This window comes from Crinia signifera, chromosome 11 (genome assembly GCF_055691185.1).
Source record: "Crinia signifera chromosome 11, ASM5569118v1, whole genome shotgun sequence".
NCBI classification, from domain to species: Eukaryota; Metazoa; Chordata; class Amphibia; order Anura; family Myobatrachidae; genus Crinia; species Crinia signifera.
In genome coordinates, this window is record NC_139227.1 from 32,896,299 (window position 1) to 32,911,226 (window position 14,928).

The 14,928-nt window shown below is 46.5% G+C and overlaps 1 protein-coding gene across 1 annotated transcript in view; it reads left to right on the forward strand.

Annotated features, from left to right (window-relative positions):
- WFDC1 (WAP four-disulfide core domain 1) overlaps window positions 1-14,928 on the forward strand; it is a 126,313-nt gene that overhangs the window by 8,981 nt on the left and 102,404 nt on the right. The window contains exons 2-3 of the mRNA XM_083165543.1: window positions 1,193-1,318; window positions 13,971-14,084. Of these exons, the coding sequence (XP_083021669.1) occupies window positions 1,200-1,318; window positions 13,971-14,084 (233 nt within the window). The 5' untranslated portion in view covers window positions 1,193-1,199. The remainder of the gene's footprint in view (window positions 1-1,192; window positions 1,319-13,970; window positions 14,085-14,928) is intronic.

Sequence of the window (14,928 nt, forward strand, 5' to 3'; positions counted from 1 at the left end):
TACTGTCTCTCTCGCAGCCCCCATATATTCCCTGCCACCTTACTGTCTCTCTCAGCCCCCCTATATTCCCTGCCACCTTACTGTCTCTCAGCCCCCCTATATTCCCTGCCACCTTATTGTCTTTCTCTCAGCCCCCCTATATTCCCTGCCACCTTACTGTCTCTCTCTCAGCCCCCCTATATTCCCTGCCACCTTACTGTCTCTCTCTCAGCCCCCCTATATTCCCTGCCACCTTACTGTCTCTCTCTCAGCCCCCCTATATTCCCTGCCACCTTACTGTCTCTCTCTCAGCCCCCCTATATTCCCTGCCACCTTACTGTCTCTCAGCCCCCCTATATTCCCTGCCACCTTACTGTCTTTCTCTCAGCCCACCTATATTCCCTGCCACCTTACTGTCTCTCTCTCAGCCCCCCTATATTCCCTGCCACCTTACTGTCTCTCTCTCAGCCCCCCTATATTCCCTGCCACCTTACTGTCTCTCTCTCAGCCCCCTTATATTCCCTGCCACCTTACTGTCTCTCTCTCAGCCCCCCTATATTCCCTGCCACCTTACTGTCTCTCTCGCAGCCCCCATATATTCCCTGCCACCTTACTGTCTCTCTCAGCCCCCCTATATTCCCTGCCACCTTACTGTCTCTCTCTCAGCCCCCCTATATTCCCTGCCACCTTACTGTCTCTCTCTCAGCCCCCCTATATTCCCTGCCACCTTACTGTCTCTCTCTAAGCCCCCTGTATTCCCTGCCACCTTACTGTCTCTCAGCCCACCCCCCCCCCCCCTATATTCCCTGCCACCTTACTGTCTCTCGCAGCCGACCTCACATTCTTTGTCAAATTACTTACTTTCTCAGTTCCCCCCTCTCCCGCATTGTCCGTCTGTTCACTGTCTCTCTCAGACCCCCTTTTTCCTCTCCGTCAGCTCTAATCTATAATGTTTTTGCCCTGTGCTCTCATCGTTTCTCCTTTGTGTCTTACTCAGGGTATTAGGGTATCAGGTGTGTGTGTGTGTGTGTGTGTGTGTGGGGGGGGGGGTGGATTTAGGGATCATTCAGCACTGTGCCCCTTATTCAACGTCTCAACTACTTACTGTCACTGTGTCTGTGCTCTCTCTCTCTCTCACTGTCCCCAGAACTGAGCACCGGATGGGAATATTCCTTTTGGATTCATTGGGTCCCCTTTTGTTTATCATCCCCAGAATAATTATGGAGCTTCCCCACTTCTATATTAGGGTCTCCATCCTGCCAGGACTACTGCAGCCAGGTAACGTGGGGAAATCAGGAGCGGAACTCTGTGTTCCAGAAGCCGTGGGACAGGTTGGAAGGTGAGTTATTTACAGACAATCAGCTGGCATTGGACAATGATATAGGATGTCAGGCAGTATTATCTGTTACACGTTTGCTGTGTGTTAGTACCCCCCCTCCTATATCCAGTTATCCAGCTCTCACCTTAAGGTCCTCAGAGGGCAATTACTGCTGTCTCCCAGGCGCTGATCTATGTCAGGAATAATTGCAGCATTCTCATTGGTGGAGAGAACCTACCTGTTGTATTTTTAGTAAATAAGTTGCTACATCCCTTCCCTTTTACTTCAGTTTCCATTACCCTCCCTACAGTATGCACTACCCCAGAGATTCATCCTATACAGGATCATAGCGCCCTAGGTGACAGTAGCCATATAGGTTACATAAGTCGTTCATCAGATAAAGTGCATTGCATGCTGATCCTAGAGAGTCACCTGTGTGGTCCCAGACCTGGGCTCATACATAATACACAGAAGCCGCGGTAGTATTCTCTTACCCACACAGCTAAATATGCCAACACATCACTGGCTTTAATCAGTCTCCATTTCTGCCGCTGTCTGCTTTATCTGAATAATTAAAACATAATGTCAGAATTCCTGAAATGCATCAGCGCGGAAGGGCTGTTTCTCATTACTACCTGCATAACTGGGCTACAATGCATCAGCGCGGAAGGGCTGGTTCTCATTACTACCTGCATAACTGGGCTGCAATGCATCAGCGCGGTAGGGCTGGTTCTCATTACTACCTGCATAACTGGGCTGCAATGCATCAGCGCGGAAGGACTGGTTCTCATTACTACCTGCATAACTGGGCTGCAATGCATCAGCGCTTAAGGGCTGGTTCTCATTACTATCTGCATAACTGGGCTGCAATGCATCAGCGCGGAAGGGCTGGTTCTCATTAATACCTGCATAACTGGGCTGCAATGCATCAGCGCGGAAGGGCTGGTTCTCATTACTACCTGCATAACTGGGCTGCAGTGCATCAGCGCGGAAGGGCTGGTTCTTATTACTGCCTGTATAACTGGGTGCAGTGCATCAGCGCTGAAGGACTGGTTCTCATTACTACCTGCATAACTGGGCTGCAGTGCATCAGTGCGGAAGGGCTGGTTCTCATTACTACCTGCATAACTGGGCTGCAATGCATCAGCGCGGAAGGGTTGGTTCTCATTTCTACCTGCATAACTGGGCTGCAATGCATCAGCGCTGAAGGGCTGGTTCTTATTACTGCCTGTATAACTGGGTGCAGTGCATCAGCGCTGAAGGGCTGGTTCTCATTACTACCTGCATAACTGGGCTGCAGTGCATCAGCGCGGAAGGGCTGGTTCTCATTACTACCTGCATAACTGGGCTGCAATGCATCAGCGCGGAAGGGTTGGTTCTCATTTCTACCTGCATAACTGGGCTGCAATGCATCAGCGCTGAAGGGCTGGTTCTCATTCCTACCTGCATAACTGGGCTGCAGTTCATCAGTGCTGAAGGGCTGGTACTCATTAATACCTGCATAACTGGGCTGCAGTACATTAGCGCTGAAGGGCTGGTTCTCATTACTACTTGCACATACTTGCCTACCTGACCCTCTCCATGCGGGAGAAAATGCTCTGTTCCTGGACTTCCCTGGTAATGTATGACTGCCATCACCTGTGGGGAGCTAGGTAAAGGTGTTTCACCACAGGTGATGGCAATCATACATTACCAGGGAAGTCCAGGAACAGAGCATTTTCTCCCGCATGGAGATGGTCAGGTAGGCAAGTATGTACTTGCATAACTGGGCTGCAGTTCATCAGCGCAGAAGGGCTGCTTCTCATTACTACCTGCATAACTGGGCTGCAATGCATCAGCGCGGAAGGGCTGGTTCTCATTACTACCTGCATAACTGGGCTGCAGTTCATGAGCGCTGAAGGGCTGGTTCTCATTACTACCTGCATAACTGGGCTGCAATGCATCAGCGCGGAAGGGCAGGTTCTCATTACTACCTGTATAACTGGACTGCAGTGCATCAGCGCGGAAGGGCAGGTTCTCATTACTACCTGCATAACTGGGCTGCAGTCCTTGTATGATGTTCTCTTACTGTCAGAATTCTGTTTACAATGACTCTCTTAGCACCCCGTGATGAATCATTTACCAAACAGGGTCTACAGCCAATGCCGGGTCCATTTACAGTTGATACAAAAAACTACAATCTAAATAAAGTATACACCAGGGGTAAGCAACCTATGGCACTCCAGCTGGTGTGGAACTGCACATCCCAGCATTCCCTCCTACAAATTTAGCATTCCCTAACAGCAGAACTGGCATGGCATGCTGGGACATGTAGTTCCACAGCACCTACCTACCTATATTATACGCTTTACAGAAATAGAGATAGGCTTTCCATACTATCCCTTTAAACCAGGAATGGGGAACCTTCGGCCCTCCAGCTGTTGTTGAACTACACATCCCAGCATGCCCTGCAACTGTTATTCATATCGTCCAGTGTATAAGCTCAGTATCATTAACGATACTCACTCCTGTGTGTCTTTAACGATATCTACTATCATCTGAACATGCATCTTAAAATTGACTATATCGCCCACATGTTCAGCATGGGTCGGGTGGAATCACTGAACTATGGACCGGACTTTGGTTGGCTTGATAAGCTGCGAGGATCGCTGCTTACCGAGTGCCAGAGACAGTGGCGTAGCTAAGTTTTGGGCGCCCCCCCGTCGCCGCCCCGCCGAGCACCCCTACCCCGCCGCCCATGCAAACCCCCCCTCTCCATTACACATCCCCTTGCATTGTAGCCAGGAGAATCGGTGGTGGAGGTGAGGGAATACGGTAGGATGAGCTCTCTGGCCAGGGGCGTAACTATAGCAGCGCAGCCCCCGCCACCGCGGGGGGGCGCTGTGCATGTGGGGGCGCCGGGGGCTGCGGTGCTATAGGTAAACCCCCCTCAATCCCCCACAGCCTTACCTATCGCGCTGGTCCCGGCGGCTCCGTTCTTCTGCTCAGGACCACCAGAAAATGGCCACCCCCATACAGCAGACAGTTTCAGAGAGCTATAGTTACGCCCCTGGCCAGAGAGCTCATCCTACCGTATTCCCTCACCTCCACCACCGATTCTCCTGGCTACAATGCAAGGGGATGTGTAACGGAGACACATCCCCTCGCATGTGTCCAATGCAGGAGAAAACATTTGCATCAAATAATTTCTCTTTGCTTTGCAAATAGAAGTCAGGATGGTCAGCTGACGTTCCTGCGACGTCAGCCGCTGCCCCCGCCAGCCATCGGCCTGCCCGCGTGGCCATGTGAACGCCCAACGTTGTCTAGTGTTTTCCCACATGGTTCTGTGGCTGAGTAAACTCTGGCTTGAAGTCAGCCAGTCACAGAACCTGTGTACTGGTTTAAATGGATAATAAGATATAGTCGATAAATAGAGATTACAGAAATAAACATCACAGAATACAGAATCCGAAACATTACAGCCCTGATCAAAGCAACATGTAACTTGGATATAAAGAATATAAAGATGCGCACTTATGTATATGTATGTAAATCCATTTGTGGGAGGGGTATATTCGTGTATCACGCCCCCTGCAGGTTGCTCCCATTGGCTGTTTCAGTGTTGCAGATTTGCAGGTATATTTTGTGAAGTTACAGCCATCTGCTTGTACCCCTTATTTAACAATCCCATTTGAACCACTGATTTTCATTGGAATTATAAAGCTGTAAATGACAGATGTTGGTATTTAATTGCTTTTCATGTGCATTTATTAATAACACAATGTAGACACGATTCTGCCATGCGTACTGTATATGCCTCTATCTTCCATTATATACAGATAGGATATTTGTATATTTAGAACTGACATCCCACATCGCTACACTATAGTGAGATGTACGTATTCACCTTTGTACGCCTGGTGCAGAATTGCATTTAGCTATACATATCCTGCCATCTTAACAGCTTTGTAGGACCTGGGCAAAGCAATTCTCTGGGGCCCTACAGAGTCATTCATGGGAGCCAATTAAAAAAATGTCCCTTCTCCAGTCCTGTGCCATCTCTCCACATCAGCACTCTGATTAGTGGATAGTTCCAGCCAATTACCAATCAGCATGCTGACAGTTGTGCACTGTGTGGCTGCAGATTGGGAGGTTGGTAGAGATTGCTGCCTTGCTGTTTTGATTGGGGCAGATGTATTTAGCCTGGAGAAGAGATAAACTGGAGATAAAGTGAAAGGAGATAAAGCAACAGCCAATGAACTGTGTTTGAAAATGATAGTTGGGAGTTGATTGGCTGGTGCTTTATCTCCTTTCACTTTATCTCACCTCCAGTGTATCTCTTCTCTGCGTCAGGCCTTTATTGGTTAGTCGGGGTGCTCTTCTCTGGTCATGATTACATCCTGCAGGGGTAACCTGCTATATTAGGGTAACCCGATCCTTCCAGCTGGACAGAAATGTACCCAGACTCTTCTTTTCCATCTGTCTAGTGCTAAATGCCACTGCCAACTTGGTTGGTTTGTGGCATCTGTGGGTAAAGGGCACAATTTGGGCTAAGTCTATTCATGGCTGTCAGTTATTAATATGTGATATACATGACATGCTCGGTCCTGTGAATTCATTTCTCCAGTAGTTTGCTTTCATAATGAATTGCTGAATTCTAACATCCAGATCTCCTTCTCTGTGTCCTTGTGGCATGCCCAGGTTCTGTGTGTCCTTGTGGCGTGCCCAGGTTCTCTTGAGTCCTTGTCGCGTGCCCAGATTCTGTGTCCTTCGCTGTACGGCCACATCCCTGGAGGACTGTCGGAGATAGGATGTGATTACTCACTAGGTGTTATTACCATTGGAGGAGGGGGTGGGCGCAGGTCGGTTGGACCCTTGAGGCTGAATACAGATGATACAAGGGTTTGAGTACCCCCCCCCCCAAACAGACACATCTATTGTATAACTCCTCTATAACAGGTAACTTATAGCATCACTCCCCCGTGCCAGCTGCTATGTGCTATTTACGCCTCTGCTCTGCCCAATCTTTCCTGTCCTGGCAGGGATTCGGGATTACTCTGTACAGGTCACCGCTACAGAGGCACAAATTACAGCTCGGATTAGGGGGAAATAACAAAGTGCTGGTATAAGAGGGATCATCCGGAGCAGCTGGGGTCGCTTCCGCGGGTTTTCTCGCATCTAACAATCTGTTCTCTGTCGGTGGAAATATTGTTTATTGTCAGATGTGTGTTCCGAGTGCAGACATCAGCAATTAACCCTTCCAGAGCCACAGACGTCCCCTAAGTACAGGGATGTGATGGCGACGTCTCAGTTGTAAAACATTTCCTTCTTTCTTTAAGTGTTCTGTTTCTGGACAAGCGGTGCCAACAATGACATTGCATTGCTGCCAAAATCCATCATCGCTGCTATTTATCATTGAAGTGTTGCCATAGCAGCTGCATGGTAGTGGCGCACAGTAATAATGGTAAACTTACAGTATCAACTCTGCTCATATGCGCATTTAACTTACAGCTGTTTCATTGTATAGATAGACAATCAGTTATAGATTTGTGAGATTGTATCCATCGTTCTAACTGTGTTAAAGTATATCATTATTCATTCTACCTCCCACCCTAATACATAGGACACAGGGCATATTCTATAAATACCCTGTAAGGAAATCTGCGTCATCAGTTTGCTGACCTGTCAGGTATGACCTCTTCCGGTTCCCTATAGTCACACATTCGCATGCGTCTCACATGATTTGCCTCCAGTCAGGGTTCCTATACTGTTTGTGTTTCACATTCATTTACTTAGAAAATGTTTTACACAGAAGATTCACGTTAAAGGTGATCTCTTCTCTTCTATGACCTTGGTGCAATCTGGGAAGTTTTCTATCTCCGTACACTTATATTCCAGTACTACTGATCTCAGGCTGCCGGGTGGGGGCTGGGTGGTTCTGCTGTGCCGACCAATCACTAAGGCACCTTTCACATGCTCCGGCTCTTGCCGGGCGGCAAAACACAGCACAGGCAACAGCCGTGCTGTACACAGTAGTTATTGATGGACATGATTGTGTCCATTCACAAGGGACTGCCACGGCCCGGCCGCCCGGTTGCAGCCAGACGTTACCACTGGAAGGGACGGCTGCCGGGCTGTGGTCATCCCCACCATTCTACACTTCTATGTGCGAAACGGCTTCTTGGCCGTGCAGGGTTTCGCCGCCCGGCAGGAGCCGGAGCGTGTGAAAGGGGCCTCAGGGAGAATGCAGAGGAGCTGGGAGGTCCCTCTGTGATTGGCAGCTGCTGCAAGTTTATCTTCTTGCTGTCATCCACTCTGTGTTTCTGACCAGTTGTTTGCGATCAGGTCAGATAACACATAGGGGCCCATTTATTATTGGATCGCCTATGCAATGCGATCTGGGCAGCATTTACTGCACATGATCCTTTCCGAAAGGAGCCCGTCTATGTTCTCTGTTTCGCCGGGTGCCAGGGGTCTGCGCATGCATGGTCAATGTTGACACCCCACTGACTTTACTGCCTAGGTGGCAGTGCGATCCGTAGCCCATATGCTACAACGGACTACAGTCCATCTCAGAATGGTGATAGCCCAGAGACCCACTGCAGTGCTGCCTGATGTTGATACATCGGGCAGCATCGCATCCCCCAATAGTAACTTATGGGGGATGCGGCCGTGAGGGGAGCAGGAGGGATCACAGCAGGGATCGGAGGATACATACATTCGGGGGATACTTAATATTTGCAGCTAACCTTTCGGGGAATTGCGAAGGGATTATGATGACGATCCTCCTGCAATTTCTTTTGCTATTCTCCCTCTCGCATGCGCGATGCGTACGGTATGCATGTGCAGTTATTTCATAATCACTCAATCTGTGAATTTGCACATCAGCGATCAGGTCTGAGTCATGTGTGCGATGTAAACACAGCTGATTGGTCTTCTAGAAAGTGACAGTTTGTGTTTGTTAGATTGATTGTGTAAATTGTGTTCCTTTTTATCAGCATGCCACCGCGGCTAATCGAACAAAACTGGCAGTTGGAAAGGCATACGGTCATTTGGTCTACAGCATGATGGTCTGCAAGCATTTGGTCCACAGCGTTAGGTCAACATGGGGATAGGTCGACATGGTTCTAGGTTGACATGGGTCAAGGTCGACATGGGTTTAGATCGACAGGTCATTAGGAGAGTCAAAAAGTTGACATGGGGTTTTTAATTTTTTTTTGAGCCGACATGTGCCGACAGACGTTATTTCATGCCCTACCATCCACTAGAGCGTGGGGGGAGAACAAAATAGTGTGCCCGAAGTATCGTGAGCGATGTGAGGGGATGCGGTGCACTTGAAACTGTGTCCATGTTGACGGTGTCGACATTCGGGTAAAAAAACCTGTGAAATGTCGACCTTTTCACTTTCAACCTAGAAACTGTCAACCTATTGCTTGTGTTGACCTAATGACCTGTCGACCTAAACCCATGTCGACCAAGACCCATGTCGACCTAACAGTGTTGACCTAATGCTTGTCGACCAACATGTTGTAGACAAAAAACGATCCCAACCCTTTGAAAAAGTCTCAACTGATTTAATTTATTTAAATATTTGGTTTGGAATTTGTACTAATCTTAAAGATATTTCCATTGATGGGACTGAATCAGCAAATCAATGTATTAAAGAACTAATCAGTGCAATTACATTCATCTCCTGCCCTTTATATCGTTCATTATAAGTCCATAGACTTCTCTCATGCAGACCGCATTTCCCATCTTTGCCGTTTGCTGACCACTTGTGAGTGCGGTTGAGCTGTATCATGTATCACTTGATGCGGTTAATGCGAGGGATGGATACAGTACAATGGGTTCTCTGCATTAATACAATATATATCTGATATGTCAGGCAAGAACGGAGGAATAGAATGAAGGCTTTTATACATTCATATATATAATGGCCAAATTTGTAATGGACAGGCACACTTTGCTGCTGGGAAGGCACCTAGTAGACGTGATTTGCAATGTTCATTATAAAAGACGTTTCTGGGGTTTAAATAATTTTCTTCTATAAATGTTAATGTGAGAGGTCTAGAAAATAAGAATTCTTTATGAATATTGCATGTAGGATACAAATAATTAGAATTGCTCTGTGCAGAGGGATGGATGAAGGACTCTTCACAGTCAGGTTCCAAATGGCGCTGTTTCCAGTGACCATAAGGAAGTCTAGATGTAAGTCTGCTGATAATGGCGCATATGCATTAAGCCTCAGCAAGAGATAAATGCAAGGGTAATAAAGAGAGATAAACATCCAGCCAATCAGCTCCTTACTGACTTTTTTTCAAACACAGCCTGTAACATGGCAGTTAGCAGGTGATTGGCTGGACGTTTATCTCTCTTTATTACCCTTGCATTTATCTCTTGTTAATACATCTGCCCCAATGTGCCATAAGATTTCAATGAACCCATTAGCCTAATAACAGAGGGCAGTGAAATAATTATTCCTTAAGCTAATTTTCCAACAGTAATCAGTTGCAGTCGTACTACTGCGCCTGATTGTCTACATTGCGCACAAAACAGATCTAAAGAAACTCACAGGATGCCTTCATGCCAGATGAAGAAACGCTTCTGCTATCAGTGTTGACCCAGGTCTGTGGGTCCAACTGGTAATGTCCATGGCAAAAAGAAATATCACAATGAAGTTCATCTAGCTCAACCACCATGTATATGACTATCATCCATATGGCCACCATCCCATCAACCACCTGACTATAATCCATCAACCACCGTGCATACAACCACCGTGCATACAACCACCATCCATCATCCAACATGCATCTGGCACCATCCTATCAATCACCATGCATCCGACTTCCATACATCTGGACACCATCCATCAACCACTATGCATCTGACTATAATCCATCAACCACCATGTATCCAACTACCATGCATCTGGCCACCATCCATCAACCACCATGCATCCGACTATCGTCCATATGGCCACCATCCCATCAATCACAATGCATCCAACTATCGTCCATACGGCCACCATCCCATCAATCACCATGCATCCGAGTACCATGCATCTGGCCACCATCCATCAACCATCTGAGTATAATCTATCAACCACCGTGCATCCAACCACCATCCATCATCCAACATGCATCTCCTATTAATCACCATGCATCCGACTTCCATACATCTGGACACCATCCATCAACCACTATGCATCTGACTATAATCCATCAACCACCATGTATCCAACTACCATGCATCTGGCCACCATCCATCAACCACCATGCATCTAACTATTGTCCATACGGCCACCATCCCATCAATCACCATGCATCCGACTACCATATATCTGGACACCATCTATCAGCCACTATGCATCTGACTGTAATCCATCAACCACCATGCATCCAAATACCATTCATCTGGCCACCTTCCATCAATCAACATGCATCTGGCCACTATCCATCAACCACTATGCATCTGACTATAATCCATAAACCACCATGCATCTGGCAACCATCCATCAATCACCATGCATCTGGCCACCATCAATCAACCACTATGCATCTGACTATAATCCACCAACCACCATGCATCCAACTACCATCCATCTGACCACCATGCATCTTACTATCTATCTGACCACCATCATTTAATCACTATTCATCTTTCTGACCACTTTCCATCAACCACTATGCATCCATCTACCATCCATCTGACCACTATTCATTAACCACAAATTTTCAACCACCAACCATCTGATGACCATTGACTTGACCACCACCACTCATCAATCTTTAACCGTCAGCCACCATCCATCCAACCACCCACCACCGACACCAACCCAGTCTATCTATCCATCATCATCCATCAACTACCATCATCTGACCACCATCAATCCAAATGCTATCCGTCCACCAGAATTCATCAGCCACTATACAACTGATGATCATACACCTTATAACCAACATCCATCTGACAACTATCTATAAATCAGTGTTCATCCAACCATACAAACACCACTTTTCATCCAATAACTAATTATCAACCAATATCCTTTCAAACTCAAAATACTTTTAAACATGAAACACCTACTAAAAGCACCAGACGCCATTCACCCGAAAATCACATTACAATAAAAGCTCCTTCCATGTGCTTCCATCCACACCCCTGAGAAGCCACCAGTAAAGCAAGCTCAGCACAGAGCAGCTCCCAACTCATTAACCCTTTGAGGGGTATTCAATGCCCCTGACGGCGAGCAGTGGCGATAGCTCTCTGTCAGAGTATTCAACTCCCTCCTCTTCACTCGCCGTTTCCACCTCACTGGTTCCATTCGGCGAGGTGGAAATGGCGAGTGTGGCCATAAAAACGGCGTGGCTCGCCACAAAATGCAGAAGACTCACTGCTTTTGTGACGAACCTTGCTGTTTAAGGGGATCCTCGCCTTCCTCTCACAGCGAGGATTTCACTCTTAAGTTGAATATGACGAGGGGGTTTGACAGCGAGGATGGCTTATTTATGGCGAGGAAAAGCCACCCTTGCCGTATAAACCCCCTCGTGGCCTGCATTGAATGCCGCCCTTTGAGCGCCAACGTTGCTGTGAGCTACACTCAAAATATCCGCTAGAAATGCCAGTGTGGCTCACAGCGGCTGTTCTTTTAGTATAAATAAACACAAATTTAGCCAAGTCAATGAATTCAAGTTTAGATAAATATTGCACCCAAAAAAAAGAACAGTCGATGTGAGCGGCGTTGGCATTTTTAACAGATATTTTGAGGATCTCTCAAAGCAACGTTGACCCTCGTAGCTTAATAAAGATAAGGATTTCTTGACAATTTCACACCGATTTTGCCAAGTTCCCTTGGCACTCAAAGGGTTAATGACCCTTAACATAGGCCACTAGCTCAAGGTGACGATTTTTCCATTAGACTCCACCAATGACCGTCTGGTAAGAGACAAATTGGGGTGTAGAGAAAGCAGAGGGGGATGCCATAAATCTGATGCGTTTACTCTAACGAGACAAAATGCAACATTTAATTAGATTTAATTTCTGTAATATATTACCAATTGTATCCTGCTGACAGCTTTCCTATGAATATTGATTTGGTGTAATGTAATCAATGCTCTCGTAGGCCTAGATCACTGGTGCGATGGTTGAACCTGGCCAGAATTTGGAAGTGAACTAGAATTTGTGATGACACGATTCAGGCATTACGTTAAGGAGAAGATCTTTCCCTTGTTATTTCACCAACGTCTTCTGCCGGCGCAGCTTAGGAACCGTAACTTAGCGAACTGAAGGCACATCGTATATTAGCTTCAGAATTCCTCAGCCACCCGATATAGGGCGCCGGTCACCCCGCGCGCAATGCAGCATTGTATTATTAGTCAGAATTTACTTATAAGGTATATACATGCAGGAGACTATGGGGTCATTCAGACTATCTCGCTAGGCTGCGTATATTCGCTGCCTAGCCAGCAGGTAAACGCCACCCGAATCCCCATGGTATGATGCGAGCGGGTGTGTGCGCTTACACAGCCGCTCGCATGCATCTGCACAGAGGAGAGATCATTCGATGTTTACTCGCCATCGAATGATTTCTCGTATCTGCGCAGATAAAAGTAAGCCTGGTCTTACTGTTATCCTGGCCGTTCTTGTGCGAATTGGGGGTGGGTGCTTTTGGGCAACTCTCCAAAGCCGTTTGCTATGGGGGTTTGCGCGTGTGCATGAGCGACTATGCACACACCCTCACCATCGGGGACTGGTCCGAATTCAGACCTGTACAAAAAGGTCTGAATCAGCCCCTATACCTTAGTGGGCACAAAAGGAACATGGGGGGGGTGGGGGGTGTTTACTAAGGTGAGAGTTCTATTTCACTTGTGATGTTTCTATGGACAAACAATTGAGACAAAACATATTTAAAATTCTATCCTTTTTGCTCATCCCTTTTTTCATAATGTGTTTCAAAAGTTTTCATACCCCAATTATGTATACTGTATGATGTGATGGTGTAGTTGGAGCTGGTCAGTGCTTTTCCATTAGGTGTGGAAACATTTGCTATCTGACAGAGTTGCTGTAGCTTGGAGCATATCGCTTCCAAAAGGACAGGAACAGGTGAGTGGCGTCATAAGATTCATCTTACACCCAGATGCTCCATCTGCCCCCAGCCAGGTTCTAAGCGCACAGAAAGATGTGTAACATTTGTTTTGATAGGGAATAACACGTATTAGTTATTAAGGTTTGATTTTAATAAAAATATATATCAGAAATAGGGGTTTGCCGTGAGACACAAGCACTACTGATTTTTTACTTCTGTGCATGTGTCTAATAGTGTGTACACACGGTTCGATTTTGCCTATTTTTATAGCACTTCATCTCATAGAGGTGAGGAGTTATTAGCCTTTTATATATACTAGGTGGCCCGTGTGAAAATTTTGCATGCAAATAATTTTATAGCGAGGTTGGTGGTTTTTAGTAGGATGTTCATTTTTAGCCATTCCGAGTAGCCGAGCAAAACTGATCATCTTTGGGAACATGGGAAGATGCTGAAGAGTTCAGCGGAGAACTCCATCATTAAAATGGACCTCATTTATCAGTTTTGGTTAAGTATGAAGGGAGAAAAAGGGATTGTTATTTTCACAAGGGCCACCTAGTAGGTTTTCCTTAAATTTAAATTCAAATTTTTATAATTCTCTTATTATAGAGGGTCTGGGTCTCGGGGCGACCAGTCTGCAGAGACAGGGAAGGACGTATCAAGGTCTGTGTATAGAGGCCTCTGCTGCAATCCCCACTGCTGGCTGCACCTGAGGTCCGGAAGGTAAGCAGCTTTTCTTCACACTACCTTTGTATGCCCCAACCTTTAGTCCCCAGCCGCAGCTTTGCAATCAGGGATGTGGCGCGGGCGCCCGGTTCTCTGTCTTGCAGTGAGGTCTGTGTGCACTCGTCCTGCTGCAACTGCACGGAGCACCGGGGCTCTGCTGCCGGATGGGACGCGATGTCAGCGGCCATCTCCGACTGGGGCCGCGTGTTGTGTGTGGATCCTGCAGTGAGGCTGAACTGCAGGAGCTCTAAGTTGCTGAGCGGGTTCTGTATTAGTTGTCAGGTGGGGAGGACAGAGACTGCAGAGCGATCTGGTATCAGCACTGCCGGTAATATACCATTGCTGCTAGTCTTATTAGCGTGTGGAATCCACCATGTTTTTCATACACTGAGCGTATCTGAGGCAGTGGGAAGGTGGAGGGGCAAAGTCATTTTTTTACTTAGATTTTTAAACAAACAATACAATTATAAATTAACAATTCATCAGAAGCGGAGAATTTAATCTTTAAAATGGTACCTCATTTACCGATTTTGGTTAAGTATGAAGGGAGAAAAAGTCGCCAAAAATCACCTTCTAGAAATAATATATATATATTGCTATATATATAGATATATATAGATAGATAGAAGATGCTAGCAATTTCTGAGTTTGAGAAAAAATTTTCATCCTCTGCTGCAGACATCAATGAGTTAGTGTAAATCGGGCTTATGCTCGTACCCATTGCGCAGCCGGTGATCTGTAAATAATAGTTGGCATCATACAAGAAACCATTCTTAGCAAGAACCTGTTCTAATAATAATAACAACAAAAATGACATCAGAGCCCTGATATAAAGGAATAT